General features: G+C 39.5%; 1 protein-coding gene across 6 annotated transcripts in view; it reads left to right on the top strand.

Moving 5' to 3' along the window:
• The first annotated feature begins 12,935 nt into the window (after positions 1-12,935).
• ATP9B (ATPase phospholipid transporting 9B (putative)) overlaps positions 12,936-21,069 on the top strand; it is a 170,136-nt gene continuing 162,002 nt past the window's right edge. For 2 of the 6 annotated variants that reach the window (XM_057424399.1, XM_057424401.1), the window contains exon 1: positions 12,936-13,153. In XM_057424399.1, the coding sequence (XP_057280382.1) occupies positions 13,059-13,153 (95 nt within the window). In that variant the 5' untranslated portion in view covers positions 12,936-13,058. Of the gene's footprint in view, positions 13,154-15,144; positions 15,250-21,069 lie in introns of all 6 variants that reach the window. The other 4 variants (XM_057424397.1, XM_057424396.1, XM_057424400.1 and 1 more) reach the window with 3 other exon arrangements.

Here is a 21,069-nt window from a genome sequence, read left to right as displayed (position 1 = left end):
GAGGAGTAGGGGTTTTTAATGCCATTTAAGAGATCTGCTACATTACACTGCGGCTCTGCAATAAAAACTCAGTGTGGGACAGAGGAACAGCTGTGCTATCTCAGAAGCATCTTAGTGAACCTAGAATTGCCTCACTCAGATTTTCTTCTTTGTCAGAAACTTTGATAATGTGGGTGAACACAGCTTGATTTTTTTCCTTTAGTTTTCTCAGAGCTCTTAGAAAGAAGCTTTATTCCTTTCATCTATGAAAAGACTTTTTAAAATACATATTTGAGAATCCAGTTTCCCATCAAAACAATTCTACCTATATGCTTTTGATAAGCTTAGCTTAGAACCACATCCTGTCAAATTTTCCTTGCTCCAGAAGGGGACTAACGTAGTATTTCCATTTGCAGAGGCAGAACTGTGCTGGCAACTGGAGCCAAATCTTTCTTTCAGCTTCTTCCTTCTCGCCCTTTCTTTATGCACTGGCCATACAGGGAACTGGGAATCTGTTTGCAGTAGTGGTCTGTGTATACTGCATGCAAGGAATAAGGTACTTTGGATTGCCCCCTTACAGAAAAAAATCTAAGTAAAAATTAGTCAATTAGCATCTTGTTTTTTGAGTCCTTCTTCATATATAGGCATCCTTACCCCCAAAAGTTAAGGTTTAATCAACTTCACATATGCATACATAAAATGGATGAGAGTTCTCTAGCCCAGTTACTGGAGGAAGCACTGATCCTGCATAGCTCTTAGAAGAGAGTAGGTGAAGAGCAGATTTGCAAACAAAGCAAATAGGTTCACAAATCTGCCAAACCACAGGTGTGCAGGGTAGGTTTTGTAGGTAGTGGTAGATAAGTGGTCACAGACAAGAATAGCTGCCTTAACTCTTGAATGTGAATGATGGAAGTATTGCTCATGTTGACATACTGGGAATAGTCCATCAGGGATATGGGCCAAACCCTACTGGCTCTGTTCAACCTACACAGACCAAGGAGGGCGTCTTGGCTACTCATCTGAAGCGGGTGGAAGGGTGTAACATAGCACTCTGCAGAGTTGCGTATAGCATAAAAATGACTTATGACAGCATAAACTCAAAAATTTCTAGTGAAACACCCAGCGGCTTCAGTATAGCAGCATAGCAACTGTATACAAGAATAGTTATGATCCACAGTGGCTTATGAATGTTATCCGCACTTTATCTTGAATAAGATATTTTAGATATTTTAAAAATTTTTCCTTAGCAAATGGATAGTTTTAAACAAATTCTTCACAGGGAAAAGAATATAAGCGAATTTCTGCAGTATACTGAAAGTCTATAAATAATAACAGTACAAAATTCAGCACTGCAAAGCTGTTTCCCATCTCCTGGGACCCAAGCACTGGATAATCACTGATTGCCAGATCTGTGCAGCAACATGATGAGACTGGCCCTCTGGGGCTATCTTTCTTTGCTGAACCAAATTAAAAAGAACAAGGATTTTTTTTGTAGAGCAATTTTGGGTTTTGTCATATGGCTTTATAAGAATAAGCTTAACACAGAGAGGCTATATGTATGTGCTCATTATTACTATCATAATAAAAATGGTTTCAAAAATTGCTATCATAACAAAAATTGGCTTCAAAATGTTACTATCATAATAAAAGTGGTTTCAAAATGCAGTTTCTAAAAACCTTTTTTTGCCAATTTATGATTATTATTTTTTTTTTACATTTCTTTGGGAAAAAGAAAACAGCTTACAAAAGTGTGAGATGTTTACACTTCATGGAAGAAATCTGGCTTTAACATCTTAAAGGTTTTCCTTAGTGACATGGAGAAACTGTAATCTTTGAGTGAATGAAATGCAGGAGATTTTTTCAGTGATAGATTCTCAGAGAAGCCAGACTTTGCAAGACTAACATTCTTACTTTCTTTGCTTAAATTAGTTAGAGTGCTGAGAACCTTCAAGAAAGACCTCTGCACTGTGCAGAAACAGACAGGAAGGCGGAGCAATTTATTCAGTATATTTGGATTCTTCCTACTTTTTGCCACTTATTGACTACATATTCTTGTTATCTATACTTTGAGTACCTCCATCATAAATGTGCTGTGAGTTTATTCAATGCCAAATTATCAGTTGCTTGAAACCTGATCTTAAGAGATGGGGTTGCATGAATGGACTAGATCGCTCTCATCTTCTGTCCCTTCTTTGAGAGGGTGCAGTCCTGCAGTATTCTAATCTACTAATTGACCACATTCACCCTGAATGTACAGCTCACTTTCTCCAGAAAATGATTTCAAGACTGCCTATCTTTTGGTTATTCAGTAACATAGCATTTCTAGTCTTCTAGCTGACTGGATAAGCTAAATCACATGAGTTTATCTCAGTGTTAACTATTTGTTAAGGGAAGGAAGTATGGATAATTTTTCCTGTTTGTTACTTCTCCAATGCAATATAGTATGGAGGTTGTCTATGCTAATGTGCCCCATGAATTTGAGTCACGAAATAAATGAAAATACCATAATCACCCACTTGGAAATGCAGGAAGATTTAGGCAGAATAATTACTGAAGCTGGAATTTAGCCAGGATACCAAGGCTGAACATGCTTCCTGCTGCAAATACTACCATGGTTCCTTTCCTCACCACATGTGGCCAGGACCTGATTTTTTGCTTGTGTTATAGCAAGCTGTCAATGCCTTTCAGTCTTGTCCTAAATGAAGAATGACATATTACATCCAAATCATAGACCTGAATTATCAACAGCTCATAGAACAGTCTTCAACATAATCAGTGTAAGTAATTTACCACATAAAAGAATGTTAATAGCAAGTACAGTATAATTTATGTGGACACAAATTGTACCTATCTTTCAGAAGAAGAAAGGCACTGCTGCGCACAGAGTGGATCAAGAGCAAGGTCAAGTGTAAGCACTTCTGTTTAACATGCACAGCCTGAAAACAGCAGGCAGAGCTTTCAAAGAAGGATGGAAATTATACCCAATAAAGTTATTATAAATAAATGCTGTTTTTTCTCTCCTAGTGGGCTTCATATGGGAGAGGCAGTAATAAATAAAAGGCCTACTTATTAGAAGACATTTGATGAAGACCTCATTTCATCAAGTTAGAGTTGAAAGTTTACAACTTGTAATACTAAAAAGATATGGTAAAAGTTTTTTAGCTAGTATGTGTAGATATATATGTAAAACACTGTTACAAGAGGTTTTTTTCATGGTTCTTGCATCTCAGTTATACATGTCTTGAATGCAAACACAGATGAAATTTTGTCTTTGGATTTAAGGACTGTCTTCTCTTCCTGAAATTACCAGTGCCTATAATGCACTAGTAATGGGTTAGGCTGTCAAAAGTATTTTCTTAATGTGTACCAGCACTTGAGATTTCTTAGCTGCACAAAAGATAACATTTTGCCTAGAATTTCTTCTCTTTCATCTTTATAACTCCATCTCATAAACAGAAACATTGAAAGAAAACATTCAGAACTACCTTTCTGTATCTTGATAGTATCTAACCACAAAGTTTCCACTCCTCTTTTCAGCGAACCTGCTCTTTGCATCATGGGGGGTTCCCCAAATATGTCCCCTCAGCAAGGGAAGAAACCACAGGCTCTTCACTCTGTGATGAAACATGGATTTTCTGAAGCACCAGAGAAAATGGCCTTTTACTAACTGGCTTTCAGAAGCCTACTTGAGCCAGACATGCTTTGTAATTGTTACGGTATGGGGAATGTTAATCAAGTGCTGAAACTGCTCTCTGTGTTGTATGGAGATCATACAAAAAATGAGTTGTCTACCATTCTGAAACCCTCATGCTTTGGAGATCAGCAATACAATGTGATGGATGGAGGCCAATTTCTGCCTTAGTATACTCTGTATTTTCTGTCAAGGTAAATAAGCCTGAAATAAGTTGCCAAGACAGATGATTTTCTGGAGCAGATGCAAAGGTAGGACTTTGGGCAAAGTCTTTTTTGTCACTGGATTTTTTTAGTGTTCATTACTGTTCAGTGTCTACTGCTTTAGATAACTTCCACCTCTATCCTCAAATGTACTTGGAGAAAGTAGGGAACGAATGAGGCCAGATGTGTCACACTGATACTACATTGTCAGCACATATAAGTTCACTTAACTTGCTTCTGGGTATGTGCTAATTTTCACTCCATTATCTTTTCATTCTTGAGTCAACGCTATGTCCAAGGGCCTGTGTCCAAGCCTTGTGCCTCAGGAGCTTTGCATGGCTGATAACGTATCTCATCTAGTCAGTTCTCTGGTACTGCAAATTTGTATTTCCCCTACATCTAACTAGACTTTTAGTCATGATCTGACCAACAGGGAGGGTGAAGCGGTCTTAACAGGTAGGTGAATAATAAGAGATGTCAACACTCTGCTGCAATCATAATCACTGTAACTCTTGTTTTGTCTGTTGGCTTGTTGCACCTTGTACTTACAATTTTGGTTATATAGTTATTTTCTTTAACATCATGGACTATGATTCCATGCCTCTGTAGTCCAAGAAATTAAAAATTAGGTGACTCTAACATCTATGTATTTCAGACCTCACGTATTACTTCTAACCAATGCACTAAAAATAGGTATGACCACTGGCAGTTTTGGTAGACAACCTATTTTGTCTGATCTATGAGGTATATACTTCTGTTCAGTCCAAGGCTCTTCACAAGAACGTTATCTACTTTCACAAATACCGTGTTTGGCTACCAATTCTTCTAGATTTAGCTACGTTAGAACTAGATAAGGATATTACAAGCTGCACGTAATTCGCATTTGTACATGGATCAGTCTTAACTTGCAACTTTGTCTGTAGACCACAACTGATGTTCTTCAACCAGCATTACTGAAGGCAGCCCTGGTTTCAGTTTGCACTGTGGAAGGAAGTTGACCCTTCCTAGTTCTGAAAAAAAAGAAAAATAAACTTTTTTTTTCATTTATGGGGAATTCCCCAAAGAATGGAAGAAAACATTTGCAAATTATACAAGCAGACAAAAACCCCCACTAGAATTATTTATCAGTAAGTGATGGGAAATGGCCTCTCAGTGAGAAATGTGACTGGGAACAGATTGCTGTCCAGTGCAGTACTGGGGAAGAAGTTAGAGGAAGGACATAGAAAGAAACAAGACACTGAAAGTGATGGCCTGGGAAAATCACCTCTTCAGCTCATTATGAGCTGATTTGAGAGTAGCTGCCATTCCCAATATCAGAAAAAGAGTGTGGTAGCAGTCATGAGGCTAAGAATGTGTAAAAATATATTTCCTATATGGATAAGAGATGCTATAACAGGGAAAATCTGAAAGATAAAAACTGCTGCTTGGAGTGAAATCAGTATACAAGAGATAACGTTTAGGTTTTAACAGAAGCCAGATCTGACTGCCTAAAATGACTGAGAGAAAAGGGTTTTCAGAAGCAAGTCTGATGCAAGTAGAACGGCTTTTTGCTATGAACCTCATCTGATGGCTGGGACAGACAAAACAGTGTGAGAGAAGGAGGAGATTTTAATATCTGAATTGTGAAGGATATGCTATACAAGACACTAGTTATTTCTTCACTTATTATCTGGGAACTTTTTTCTTCACCTACTTCTGTATAGCTCCCAGAACAAAGACTCCCTAAGCCTAGATGAGGCTTTTTTTGGTCACTACTGTAACAGAAATTGCAAAAGGAAATCAGATCCAGTGTGTCTGATACCAGCAATCACAACTGGATACTCAAGTTTACACTTGGGCCTTATTTGTCCTTCCATGACCTTTTCAGAAGATCTGAAACAACACAAAATTTGTAATTAATCCATGGGTGCATTTTCTTTCAGTTTCAAGGAGTAATCAAAGCAGCTGTATTTATTTATTTGAAAGATCAACAGTGTGGAATTCGACAGAATAAACCTACAGAGAATACACAAAAAAACTGTGTCCTTTCCTAGTGCTGGTGTGCTTTGCTGTTGATTTTACACCACATATCATGGAAATGGATACTCTCTGGTTTTAAGAGAAGATGAAAAGTTGGCAATCCAGCTCAAAAGTTTTGAGTCCACAGGCTTTTTTTCTCCAATTACAAATATTTCATTGAAATTAAAGGCATTAAGAGGATGAGAAAGAGTATCTCAGAAGCTAACTAGAAATTAAAAGGCATAGGATTTTGAAACATATATTGAAGCAATTTTTAACTTAGAGGCTAACATAACAGAAAAGATACTGTGAACAATCACTAGATAATTCTCACTGAAGGGTCACTGTGAAAGCTCAGTAAAATAATGAGTATTGTGTTTTTTAGTTTTTGCCTTTTGTTTATCCACAATCAACAATTCATAGCTCGAATGTAGGCACAGCTGATATTTGTATCAGAACTCACTAAAGTGTACCTTTGTTTCCAATGCAATTTAAGTACTCTAGGATTTGCTTGGATTTTTTTTTTTTTTTGCCTCATTTGTTGCCAAGTGAATTGGAGAAAATGCTTTTGCAGCAGACCTGTTACTGACTAGATGTAACTCTAGCAAAATACAAAATACAATATATACATAATTTCACTGATTTGATATTTCTGGTATTTTATTCTAAAAGAAAGACTAGCTGGAATAAAGGTGAGGGTAGCACACAGCTGGTGTGGAGCCTGTACTGCGGGACCCAGAGTTTGGTACCAATGGACTACAAAAGGAGGAGCAGAGATTTAGCAGTCCATAAATCCCACAGAGCTGCAGAGAATTGACATTTACCAAAGAGAAGACCTTGAAAGAATGTCTGAAAGAAATGTAACAGCTGGGAGCACAATTAATTGACAAACACTGAATGCTGTGAATATTAAAAATAAGATGTGTAGAAACAGAATTTTCCTTCTTGTAGTTATGTAGACAACAGTAATTTTTTTTTGTTTGTTTTATAAGTTAGTAGTGTTTTTTTCCCCAGCACCTATTGCATTCCAGTTTGGTTTTAAGATACAGTAATATTTTAGATTATTATTATTTTTACTTCTTGTTGGTGTTTTTCAAATCATTGATTCTAGTGTATAACTGAATTGCATGCTACTTCATTGTCTGAAGTAATCTTTTAAAACAAGGATCCTCTCAGGGAAAACATTATTTCCAACTTGTTCTTTCCCATAGCACGACAACATTTTGTCACATCCTACTGAGACGGATCGAAGATATGAAGGCACTGCTATTTGAATTATGAAAATTGATAACTGGAGCTGTTTTAGCTCCCTCTATTTTGTGTTTTTTTCTGCTCCCTCACTCTGACAGTGTAAGAATTTATTTGGTTTAGTCTTCCTTGCTGCATTTAGCTCTTCCTATAAAATAGGATTCTTTCTGTGTTGTGCTCAGGTTTTAACAGCGGTGTGGGGGTTTTTTTGTTTTGTTTTCTTTTTAAGCCTCTAGGTGTCCTGGACTGATTTGCAATTTGCTGAATATTTGAAGACAGATACTGAGCTGGTTCATCACTGAGTAAAAAAGTTCCATGATTAAAATGGAAATGCAAGGCGGTTTGAAGGATGAAGTGAGAAAATACCTAGTATAAAAGTAATGTAAATTTTATATCATGTATCATTACATGAAGCTTACTGAAACTATTTTATTTTGGTTTCTATTCAGCTAATTTTAGAATCACTTTCACTGATTTACTCCAATATAACCGATTTTATAATTTGGCTCCAAGAAGGATAGTGTAGAATGAATTAGCTTCAAACTGCCTTTTGTTTTCCTCCCCCACCTCATCCCCCTTACCATAGCCCAGACTGGGTGCATAAACAGGATTAGGAGGGAGGGAGCACTTAACCTTGAATATTTACAGCAGAAGTAGAATGGTAGTGAAAGTATAAATTATTATAAAATGCCCTCTGGGGGCATCAGGCAGAACTAGTTACAGATAGGTTCTGCACCTGTAGCAGATACATGCAACAAATGCAAAACAGTTTCCATGCCAGCTCATTCCTAGTTAAACCAAGAGTTCACAATATCCATAAATCATAGGTTCTGGATCCCTGCTGCTTGTTACAAATGCAAAAAGATGCAAACAAGAAAGAAGGAAAGGATGATACAGAAGGTTTATTGAAGGTTTATTACAGAATGTGTTAATTCTCCTTATTATCATAAATTTATGTCATCATGATATTTAAGTGACAAATGTTATTTAGCCAGTACTTAATATTGAATGCAAAAATATTTCTTTCCAGAAATGAAAAGGTCTTTCATACAGCAATATAACACCTGCCCAAAATTCTTGACTAGCAAAATCTGGATCAAAAGCAAGTTTATTCTGTGACCTTTCAGGATTTTCAGGAAATATGATTTTTAAAATGCATGCATATCTGCTTTCACATTAAAAACGCTTTCATATAATTTTTAAGAATTTTCTTTACAAATTGTATAACAGGATTAGATGATAACCTAAAGGCAGAACTGAATGACAGATTTCACAAAAAAGTCTCTGCCCTAAAAAACTTTTAACATGTTATTAAAAATGCTGATATAAAAAGGCAATTGGAGTGATCAAGAATCTGAGATTGTGATATATTTCCAGCAACTGTCTTAACTGCAAGAAAATGTATGTTGGAAGTAAGCAAAACTGCATGGATTTAAAACTATAAATATTCCATTTTGTCATTTTCTTGGCAACTGATTTACTAAAACCATGTCATTTCCTTCTTCTTAGAAGGCTTTCTGGTTCAAAGCCTCTCTGCACACAGGTAATAGTGAAGTACTTATCTTTTAAACCCTTAAAGTAGTCATAAATAAAATAACGATTTACAGAATACATGAGACTCAGTAAGAAATCAAGACTCTAAAGGCATTTATGGTTCCTAATCACTGTCCTATGCTGGAGCATTTACAAGTCTGCCAATAATAAAGCTTTTATTACATATTTTAGATCATGTATTTTTCCATACATATGGAATTTACAAATATGTGCACATAAATGACCAACACTGGAGATACAGTCCAAATAATGCGGTAAATAGACATATAACCGAACAATCAGAACAAAATTTCTGCAGAAGCAAGTTAGACTACTTACTTGTGAAGTATGTGATTTCTGTTCTGTTCAAAAACTGTTCTGCTACAGGCTTGAATCAAATAGAAGTCTCGAAGAAATCACTTTAATTGTCTTGGCCTCAGTGAACTGCAGTAACTTCATTAGCCACATAAGGATTCTGAATATATAGCTGTTAATATTGAAAGTATAACATTGTTAGATGTGCAGAATTGTAGTAACAAGAACCATGAAAGCACCTAGGACTGGCATAATTGTTAGGAATTATCATCATGAAGTTCCCAACAACTGAAAAAAGGGAAATATAACCCCCATTTTCAAGAAGGGGAAAATGGATGACCCAGGGAATTACAGACCAGTCAGTCTCACCTCTGTGCCTGGCAAAATCTTGGAGCAGATTCTCCTGGAAGGCATGCTAAGGCACATGAAAATCAACAAGGTGCTTGGTGACAGCCAGCATGGCTTCACTAAGGGGAAATCCTGCCTGACCAATTTGGTGGCCTTCTATGATGGGGCTACAGAACTGATGGACAGGGGTAGAGCAGTTGATGTCATCTACCTGGACTTGTGTAAAGCGTTCGACGCTGTCCCACACGACATCCTTGTCTCTAAATTAGAGAGACATCAATTTGATGGATGGACCACTCGGTGGATAAAGAACTGGCTGGATGGCCACACACAAAGAGTTGTGGTCAGTGGCTCAATGTCCGGCTGGAGACCAGTAACAAGTGGTGTCCTTCAGGGATCGGTGTTGAGACCGGTCTTGTTCAACATCTTTGTCGCTGACAAGGACAGTGGGACTGAGTGCACCCTCAGCAAGTTTGCTGATGACACCAAGCTGCGTGGTTCAGTTGATACACTGAAGGGAAGGAATGCCATCCAGAGGGACCTTGACACACTTGTGAGGTGGGCTGATGCCAACCTTATGAAGTTTAACCATGCCAAGTGCATGGTCCTACACCTGGGTCGGAGAAATCCCAGGCACAGCTACAGGTTGGGCAGAGAAGAGATTCAGAGCAGCCCTGTGGAGAAGGACTTGGGGGTGTTGGTTGATGAGAAAATGAACATGAGCTGGCTTCAGTGTGTGCTTGCACCCCAGAAAGTCAACCATATCCTGGGCTGCATCAAAAGGAGCGTGACCATCTCAAGGGAGGTGATTCTGCCCCTCTACTCTGCTCTCGTGAGACCCCACTTGGAGTACTGTGTTCAGTTCTGATGTCCTCAACATAAAAAGGACATGGAACTGTTGGAACAAGTCCAGAGAAGGGCCACGAGGATGATCAGGGCACTGGAGCACCTCCTGTATGAAGACAGGCTGAGGAAGTTGGGGCTGTTCAACCTGGAGAAGAGAAGGCTGCGTGGAGACCTCATAGCAGCCTTCCAGTATCTGAAGGGGGCCTATAGGGATGCTGGGGAGGGACTCTTCATTAGGGCCTGTAGTGATAGGACAAGGGGTAATGGGTTAAAACTTAAACAGGGGAAGTTTAGATTGGATATAAGGAGGAAATTCTTTCCTTTTAGGGTGGTGAGGCACTGGAATGGGTTGCCCAGGGAGGTTGTGAATGTTCCATCCCTGGCAGTGTTCAAGACCAGGTTGGACGAGGCCTTGTATGATACGATTTAGCGTAAGGTGTCCCTGCCAATGGCAGGGGGATTGGAACTAGATGGTCTTAAGGCCCTTTCCAATCCTAACTCTTCTATGATTCTATGCTGAAACTTTTCAGGGTTGCATTTGATTATTAAAACACATAAAGTACAACCATCACTGCAGAGCAGGCAGAAAGCAGGCAGAAGGCAGGCAGTACCACACCGTAACTTAATATGCTGCACGTGAGACTTGCAGCAGTCTGCTACCCATACCCCGGGCAGTCCTAGTAAACTTGCAGCCAGCAGTACAAGAAAGAAAGTGATTCTTCCCCTCTTTTTGGCAGTTGTATGACCATTATCTGGACTACCATGTCCTGTTTGGTCTTCTCATTACGAAAGGATACTGTCATTCTGTAATGAGTCTATGAAAAGGTGACCAAGATGGTCAGAGGGCTTGAAGAGCATGATGTATAAGGAGAGGCTGAGTGCTCAGCATCATCGGCTTGGAGTAAAAGAGGCCAAGAGGAAACTTTGTGGCTGAATACAACTATGTAATGGGGCAGTACAGAGAAGATGGAGCTACACTTTTCTCAGAGGCGCATGTTTACCAGATGAGAAGCAACAGAAACAAGTCAAAACATGGGAAATTCTGATTACTTATTAGCAACTTCTGTATCACAACACTGCTACAGGTAGCCCAGAGAAGTCACGGAAACACTGTGCTATCCTTGGAAGTGTTCAATACTCCATTGCACATATCACTGAACAACCTGGTATCAAACCTGGTGTCTTGGAGCAGGGGCTTGGTCTAGATGACATCTGGACATCCCTGCCAACCTAAATTACAATCCTGTGATTCTATCAGTGTACTACCCTCAACTTTATGCTTATCACAGTTTCAAAGCTAAATCTCTTCCTCCTTTCTGTCGTTTTGGAGTGCAACCCTTCAAGTACCTAGCAAAGTTTTGTCACATGCCCAGCAGAGAGATTTTCCCCTTTTATTCCCATATGAGCCTTGGGGCTCCTAGTTAACTTGCTCCTGCTCTCCAGGTTCAAGTGTTCTCTGTTAGTGAGTTCAGTAACCACATAATGAGCTTAAAGTCAAAATAATGCTTGGAAATTTGAGCTTGGCAAGCTATCTTAAGCATTGCCGGTACCTCATAACCTTCACTCCAGCAGACAGGAGCATCCTTCAGCACACACTGTGTATTATGATGCCTCAGTGCTGACCATTATATTTTGAAATTAGGAAGTTTAAGGCATTTTGCAAAATGACTAGTGTACAACTAGGCAGTGAAACATGGCTTCCTACCATACTATTGTTAAGAAATGTGAAATCTTCTGTTGGAAAGATGACCCCAGCAATTTATAATATTGAAGAGAAGCAAAAATCATCAAGAAAAGTTTTTGCCACCTATCTTTCATTGAATTTTGTGTTCTGCTCTACGGACATATTTTGCTGCTGTCCTTCAGTGGAAATTTTTTTGAATGAAAATTTTTCCTTGTAGATCCTTTTTTATTTTTTTATTGGATACATCTTCTACCTTGAATATCTATTGAGAAAAAAATACATTTTCCTTTTCTCTCCTTTTGTGGAGTCTTCCATATTTGTGATGGTGTAAGGCCTTTTGTTCCCCACAACATCTGATTTCAGAGGAATATCGAGGGATAACATCCTACAGTAGGTCTATGAACACATCTATCTTCCGAACCAGTTTTTGTTCCGCGGTGACTTGCGTATTGATCTTTCCCCTGTGAAGTCCCACAGACGGGTTCATTACCCAGCTTACAGAATGCCTATTTCCACGTGGCAATACCTCTGGCCCACACAAACTGTCTCTTTTTAATGGCAGGGAACAATCATTATCAATTCACAGAGCTTTAATTTGTTCTTGCTGATCACACGAGTATCCACTGACATCCAGCATGGGTGACAGCTAGTCATTGCCACCCAGGAGATGGAAGGGGACCCTTCTTAGAAACTTAAAAAGTAGCAGGCTAACTGAGGAAAACCACTTTGGGGTTTGTCTCATGCAGTTCCCATTCAACCCCTGAACTCTGGTGTTCCTGTGAAATATCCGTGTTCCCCATGCTGCCAGGCCTGCAGATCCCACCCGCACAGCCTCTCCATGGCTCACACGGGTGGTACTCCACGAGCTGAAAAATTAAACTTCACCAACCTCAGCGAAGGCTCGGGGTAGACCACCCGGACGCATCCCGGCACCCCAGGCCGATCCCAACTGAACCGATCCCGACTAGCGACCACCACTCAACCGCTCCCCCAGGCACAGCCTCTTACCCTCCCTCCGACACCCCCGTGGCCACGCCCCCTAGCAGTGACTCCGCCCCCTTGTTTATGCCGAGGCCCCGCCCCGCTGGCGTTTCCTTCCTCCTCAGCTGGAGGTGGCCGTGACGTCAGGGGTGCTGTCCGCACCTCGCGATCGGCGGGGCGGGGGAGGAGGGGAAGCGGACTGGCGCGCGGCGAAGGGGGGGGCGCCCCCAAGATGGCGGACCAGATCCCTCTGCACCCGGTTCCGCGCAGCGCCCAGCGGCGAGCGGCCTATTACACAAGCGCCGCCACGGCGCAGAGGCACAACAGGTATGGGTAGGGGTGGTGCGGAGCGGCTGCTTTTCCCTCTTCCCTCCTCCCCGCATCTCTAAGGGCGGGCGGGGCGGTGTGTGCCTCTCACAGCCCCGTGGCCCTGTGGGGCTCCAGGACCGCCTGCCCGGTCCGTGGGGAGGGTGGAAAGGGGTAACGGCTCCCCTGTAAGGCCGGGGGTGCCGGTAACCTCTTCCAGGCCTCCGTGGGCATGGACTCCCCCTTCGGCCCCCGCAGGGGAGGGCGTCCCGCGCTTCCCTTCGCTCGGCGGTGGGGTCGGGCTGTGGCGGCGGGCGGTGCCGCAGGGCCCCGCGGGAGGATGCGCAAGGCGTCCTCCGCCCCGCCGCTCCCGGCGCCGGACCAGCTCCCTTCGGTGCGGCCTTCGTTTTCCCGGTTCCCTGGGGCGCCGCAGACGGTGCTGCGCTACTCGGGTTCTTTGGCAGTAGTTCACTTACGAGCGGGATAACCGCGTTGGTTGGGCTATTTGGGCGTCGTTAGTAAAGGGAAGATGTACTAGAATGTAAAAAAATTACTTCAAATTTCTTGAAATACACCGTCTTGGGGGCTAAGCAATTTGAAGAAGCTTGTTTAAAGGTCTGCTATCAGATGAAGTTTTGAGGCAAAGATTGACTGTTTGCTTTCCATTATTCGGAATAATTTCTAGGTATGTGAGTAGGGAAAAACTTAGCTCCACATTTTGGCTATGTCCATTGGACAGCACTCTTACAGTGGAGGGTATGATTGTAGTTAGTTGTTTGAGTTTTTTTTCTCCTTCTCTTGTTTTTTGTAGAACACTGTGGACACAAGGACTGGAAGGAGCAGTTGTAGGATCTCAAGTAAATGGACTTTCTAAAAAGAGTAGTTGGTGCTGTTGTTCTAATTCAAATACGGTGGTAAATCTCTTTCACCAGTAAAATGTATTTAGTTCTCCTAAATAGAATAACTAGCAGAAAAGGTAGTTCAAAGCTGTGCAAAATAGGTTTGGCTTTAAGTACATTGTATTTATTTTTAAATTGGATAAAAATACTTCTTAGTGAACACTAACAAGCTTGTAGGACAGTCTGCCATAGTAGTTTTCCTCATCCTGTAAATACTTGAATGGCTAAAAATTTGTAACATGTTTGTCCTCTGTTTTGAGGTAGGGCATCATTGTCATCATCTGTTCCTCAGAGACCTAAAGCAGGGGAAGCTCTTGCTGGAATCTGTAAGCCTCTCAGTAGGTATTCTGCTTTGGAAGAATAAGGGAAAGAGGCGAATTATGTAGGCAAAAACTTAATGCAAACCATAAAAGGTGGTTCTGTTGAAGGTTACCTAGGAGTGTTTTGGTGATTGGAAAAATGCTGTAGATGCAATGGGTTAAGTTCATGAATCAGGTAGATACACAGGTTTATTGAAGGTATGTTTGCAGGCAGCAATTATGGTTATTAATGCTTATGTATGTTTATTATGCTTAACACCTGGCTTTTTAAGCAGATTTGGCAAACTGTAAGATCTAGCAGGAAACTACCGATTCATTATGGATCTGCTTCTTCCCCTCTGTCTTGTTTGACCAACATAACTCCAGGCTTGTGGATTAAATTCTTTCTAGTTCAGATTACATCTTCAGAATTATGATTTTATATAATCTATGTGTTTCTCAAGTGCTGATGATACATAGAATCATAGAATAGTCAGGGTTGGAAAGGACCTTAAGAAGATATAGTTCCAACCCTCCTGCCATGGGCAGGGACACCACACACTAAACCAAGAGTCCGTCCAGCCTGACCTTGAGCACTGCCAGGGATATTTAACTTGTTGATCCTTCACACAAACGATTACCTGGTATTTCCATTACTTATGTTCAACTGTTTGTATGTTTATAAAACATTTAAAAGTTGACAGGCATGTTTATTATGTTTCTTTATTTTGAACACTTAATGAAATAAACTCTTCTGAGCTTTGAGAATGAGAATTACATACACTAACACTGTAGTACTTTATATTTTATTAAGGCAAGTTGAATAGGTTGGTCATTCTCCTTCAAAAATACCGTGCCCTGGATTTGTGAGAGCACCTGTTGGGTACTTTGGAAGGTTTACTATGGACCTGTAACCAGGGTATGGGAGTGCTTCTGTAGATTCTACCACTGGTGTCTTGTGTAAGGTCAGAGAGGAAATGTAGCAGTGTAGGTAGTCGAACTACAACTCTTAAGTCTTACAACTCTAAGCTTGTGATTGAACTATAACTCCTTGTGTCTTTATGAATGATTCATCCTGCTTTTCTAATCTTTATCTTCAGCACAGACTTTGAAGAAGCGTTGCATTCCTGTGGAAATTGCAGCCAAGGTCCTGATGTTGCAGATACTTAAAATGAGTGTTGAAGTGAAGGCACTGATATGCAGAAAGTTATCACATGTATATATACATGCAGATTCAGTTCATACTTCCAAAGATGTCTAGAAATAATCACATTAAAATATTATAGAGTTGGTATCTCAGATTTCACTCAGTACTGTGTTTTCTGTACCCTCAAGAGTGTTTGACTTGCTGTGTTTTATTTCTTCAGTAAAGAATTTACAGTCTTTTGAAAGTGTTATACACAGATCCTTAACTTCAGTGTGTTAGTGGTTTTTAACTCGAGTTGATTGCCTTTCTACTGTGCAGCATCAGTTAATACAATTCATTGGTTGTAACCTTTAGGGGCCTCAAAGCTAATTTGTAAGATGACTTCTTTTGCTCAAGCTAAGCAGTCTGTAAGAGTCGTTGCCAGTGTAGCTGTAGTTTGTTTTGCAGTGAGGACAAAGACTTTCTCATTCGGTGTTTTTTCTTACTGTGCTTTGTGCTTTTGAGATTATTTTGACAGACTTATAGCACATTATTTAAAAGCTGGAATATGTTTTTCCTGCATACCTAAAGAAACTTAGATGATACATACCTGAGATTGTACATTTCTGCATAAAATTACAGCCATTTAAGAACCATGAGGGGGGTTGGAACTAGATGACCTTGAGGTCCTTTCCAACCCTAACTATTCTATGATTCTATGAAATGTCCCTGCATGTACTTCATGTATAAACATGGCAAGATTAATACATTTTATATATTCACTTTGTATACATTAAGGCCTGTTAAAAAATTTTAAAGTACATATTAAATGTTATCCATGGTTTAATGAGCATATGCATCTGTTCTGATTTTATTTTTTATGTTTCAGAGCAATTTATTACTTTTTGCAATAGAAATTCAGGTTTTATATCTTCTGCCTTCCGCTACCTCAGAGGGCTAGAGAACCGAGTTTGTGCTACCTCTAAAATCTAGGGAAGTCTGTCTTGAAGCAAAAGGTTGTTTATCTTCAAATCAGTAAAAAAAACCCACCCTGTTGAGTGTATTCAGCTTGAGTAGCTGTAGAAAGCTTGGGGTGATTTTTTCAGCACTTGTTTTAGTACTTTGTCCATCAGCATGAAGGATCTGTTATCTAGAGGAAAAATAGCTGCTGCTTTTTGTTTACATTGTGAAGGGAAAGGAGGACCAGAGAACATCCAGGATCACTTTAAATGTGCAGTGAGACTTGACACACTTGTTTTCATGTTAGACTTGTATTTGTCATCATCAGCTCCAGAGTAATCTGCTGCTAAACACAGGAAGTAAGTTAGCTGTGCTGTGCTTATGTTGTCATGTGAAGTTGATGGAAGGAAAAACTGGTAGAATTATAAACTGGTGGAAGGAAGCTGGTGGAATTATAAAGCTGATTAGAAGTTACATGGTGGTCAGCCTTTATTTATGCATAATCAAGATAATTGGTTTGTTCTGCTGTCCTGCACTTGCTGTTGCCAGCATATGCTTGTATTTGGCATAGTAGGGCTGAGGTGTGAGGTGTTGAGACTCCTTAGCTAGTATCAAAAAATCAGGTTTTACTAGTTGTGTCTAATATTCCATACGTTCAGTTGCACTCCAGGTATTCAGAAAGGTGATGTCACGAAGTACACTCACTCACTGGAAGGAATCCTCTTGCATGGTTATTCATAGTATGGGTCACAGTAGTGTACTTACGAATGACCACACTAGATAGATAGGTGATTGCAGTATGACAAGTTGTGGAACAGATCAGCTGCTGATCCTTGTCTCTGTGGTTTGCTTACTGATAGAGCAACTCTCTATTAAAGCAACTGGCTGTAATGTTATTTTTGAATTCTCGTAAGTCATTAGCAAAGAAGAAAATTGCGTAAGAAGGGGAAAAGAACAAAATAATAGGATAATGTGTCCTTTGTCCAGGTAAATGCAGGATACTTGTTGCTTGACAACTGATGGATCATTGCTTATTTCATATAAAGTATATGGTGGTGGGGGGGGAATCTATTCCAGGAAAAATGGAATTTAAGTCTTCAGAACTCAGTTTAATGAAAATTTACATGCTTACCTGATACAGATGTTAAACAAATTTTCATCTTACATAGAAAGTAAGATGATTTAATATAGTATTACTGTTCTGCTGCTTTTAATTTAAACGAAAGCTGTTCCCAGCAGTCCTTCTGGTTACAGTTTCTCAAGGTGTTTGGCTAGGTTTCACACTGACCCACCAAAACTGAGACGCATACAAATGTCAGTGGATAATATTAGATGCATGTACAGTGATCTGTTTAATTTCTGACATTGTCTGAAGGGAGCTTCATTCAAATAGTTTGTTACCTAGTGCCTGCTTTCAGTTCGCACATGTTCTAGTTCTGAACTACAGTGGGATGTTCATAGTTCAGATGTTATTCTTCATATTCCACTGGCAAACTATATGCTGGTTTTCTTAGATTTTTAAGTGTAATGTCTAAGAATAAAACTAATAGGACCTAACATTTCTTGTAGAATGCTGTTTACAGAAAGCTCATAACTTCATTGTAACTGTGGGTCTGTAAAGTCTTGCAAACTGTCCATAATGTTTCAGAAACCAAACATTTATATGTATCAGCAGAGTTTAGCTGTTGCACGGGTAGTATGCAGTTATACTTCCAATTTCTTGCAGTTTTTCCTGAAGTGGTGTAGTTCTTGTGAATCCCTTTCCCTGGGTACTACTGTATGTTTAGAACAAAAGTTCATGCAATATTCGGGCATAGTTTTGCAGATTTCATTTTAATCTGTTTTTCTCCCCCACACCTGTTAATTGAACAGCTCTGCATATTTCATTCTGAAAAGAGTTTGAAAATGACAGATGAATCTGATGGATTGACAATATTAACATTAACTGGAATTTTAATATAGTTTCTGTGGTAAAGCATTCTGAAGATGGAACTAAATTTACTTCTGAACATCTGTTTTAGAACTGTTGTTGCAAAGTGACAGTAACTTCTTTGAACATCTGTTGCTTGACCACAGCAATAAATTGTTTAGTCTGGAAACATAAGCTGTAAATGTTTGGGGTTTTGTTTTGGCTTTTTTTTTTGTGGTTGGTTGTTTTTTTTGTAAAAATAATAATGCTATTAGTATGATCACGTGCTGTATACTCACAGAAATTTCTTAAAGTTAAGCTTAACTGTGGGATTGTGCAGGAATGGGTCCTGCTTGTTAATTGTCTGCATGCGTACTGGCACTTGCTCATATAGCAAGTAACATCCTGGTTCCTAGGAACTCTGGTTTAAACAAAGCATTGTGTCTTTTGTTTTTTTTCCTCTGACATGTGTGTGCAGAACTGTCAGCTAGGTGGATGCACCGTTACAGATTAGTCTAGCCTGCTTCTCTGTAGGGCAGAAATTTTCTTTGCTGGAGGTAACTGCTCAAAGTGAGGTATATTGGTTGTTACTGTGATACCAAAACCTACGAAAGTTACCAGGTTCAGCCAGTAGTTGCTGGAAGTCTTGTAAAACTTTGAACAGCCAGAAGTGGTATTCTGGTAAGTTTTTTACATTACAGCTACTAATAGATAGATGTTGAAGTGTATTGGAAGTTAGAATGCATTAAAATAGGTGTAGGTTATGCTATGAATATTTACATATTCATTCAAATACACTATCTTTTGTTTTTAGTATAAGGAGGAAAGGATCAAATGTGGTGCAAAGAAATCTCTGTAGAATTGTAGTTAGGAGAATTGTCTGTACTGTTACACTGTTCTTACCAGGTAAATTGGTCATGTATGTGCTTTTGTCCTTTCTACAGGAGAACTGTTGCCCCCCTGTGTTTTACTGATTTTACCTGAAATTCAAAGTGTCTCTTGAAAATCAGAACTTCTTCTCTTTTCAGTAACAGAAGTAATAAAAAAATTGATGTCACTGTGTTGCAGGACATACTGTCCTTTGTTATTACTCTCTCCTGAATTGAATCTCTGTCAAAAAACCCACTGTTGTTGTTTGGAACTATGTCCCTAAGTATTTTTTAGGCTGAATTTGAATCTCTTAATTCTGATTCTTCCAATAGAATTGTTTGTGTGGCACCTTTGTAATTTGGATGTTGTATTTGTGTAACAGGGGTTGAGGGTATGTTTTCAAGACTCTCTCAAGTTACTAGTACCTCTAGTTTTTAGAAAAATGTTAGCAGTGAATTCGTTTTGAAAACCTCAGTTGTATGCTCTATGCCCATTGTTCGCATATATTAACATTCCTGGATTATGTGTTGCTTTGTTTGCTGAAGACTGTATTCATAGGTTAATATTGCTTGTTGGGACTGGCACATGATTTAGGCTAGGTGTAGATTCTGACATTTTTGCCTGGGACAAAGGTCAAAGTAGTTTGATATATCGAACTTTTGAAAAATAGCCTTGCCATATGTTAATGTTTTCAGAGCTTTTATGCCATGTGTGGTGTCATTGTTATTTTAGTTTCTGTGGCTTTTGCTTTTCAGAGCAATGTTAGATTTAAGCATGCAGGTAACTATATTGCATGCATAAAGAGCTGCTCACAAGAGCAATTGTAAAATATTTTTTATGTACAATGACGCTTTCATTGGTGTCATACCTGAGAAGTAGTTTGTAATACTTTGCAGACATTCATTTTCATGACACAGGAACCTTAAGTGATTTTAGTAATTAATTTTTCAGGTTTTTGATTTGAAATTGCTTAGGATTCTGGTAGCTACTCTGATATGAAGCGTTCTGATCATTAGGCAAAAAAATGTTTGCGAACTTCAAATTGCTATTGTAGATGATGCTGTCTTTTACAATGGGCACATGTGACTGCTTGTGCAGTAGAATAAACTTAGTAAATGTGTTTCTAAGGTTGTTCATGTTTAAGCTATTGTTCCATTGCTTTCCTGGTTTGTATCTAGTGTCTAAATACAGTGATTTGTGTTGCTTGGGCAAGGCATTTGGATTGCTAAGAAGAGGGAGAGAAAACAATTGATTGGGCTACAATGTCAATAACAATATCCAGTGACAGTGATAAAATGGCCCTGTTGTTGTGATCAATGACATACCCTACTAATTAAAAATAGGGTTCTGGTGAATGTAGATGATGTTTCCTCAGGTTTTGCTGTGTATTGAGGTATTTCTGGTACTTATTTGTTAAATATGGAGACTCACTCATCTTGTCATGGGTTGAAAAAGATCTTATATTAGGTTCTGCATAGTGCTTGGTAAGGTAAGCAAAGGGGAATTAGGAACGGTGCCTTTTTCATGAAGGCTTCATTATGCACATGGTCTGAATTTGCTTCATCTGTATACAGCTTTGGTGAGGAAGTGTGAGGTGAGAGAGAAGGCAAATAGCATTCAGAATATATATGTGTCTGGTAGAACCTCAAGCTTTAGTATCTCTGATTCAAGCAGTTTTTCATAAGCTCCTGATAAAAGGGAGCTGCCTTGGTAATAGCTGTGTAGTCTGCTTCTAGACCTTTACCTCAACAGATGTAAGGGGTTTTTCCCCTTAGTTCTACATGGTAGATGCTGCCAGCTTTTTTGTTTTGTTTTTATAACAACTGTTGGAATACTGTGTTTAGTGTCATTTTCCATGTAGCTGTCCTGGACAC

The sequence above is a fragment of the Pezoporus wallicus genome, unplaced genomic scaffold (assembly GCF_028554395.1).
Source record: "Pezoporus wallicus isolate ANWC-B61680 ecotype Strahan unplaced genomic scaffold, APGP_CSIRO_Pwel_v1 contig_5485, whole genome shotgun sequence".
In the NCBI taxonomy this organism is placed as follows: domain Eukaryota; kingdom Metazoa; phylum Chordata; class Aves; order Psittaciformes; family Psittacidae; genus Pezoporus; species Pezoporus wallicus.
Note: the sequence above shows the minus strand (reverse complement) of the source record. Positions and strands in the feature narration are given on the sequence as shown.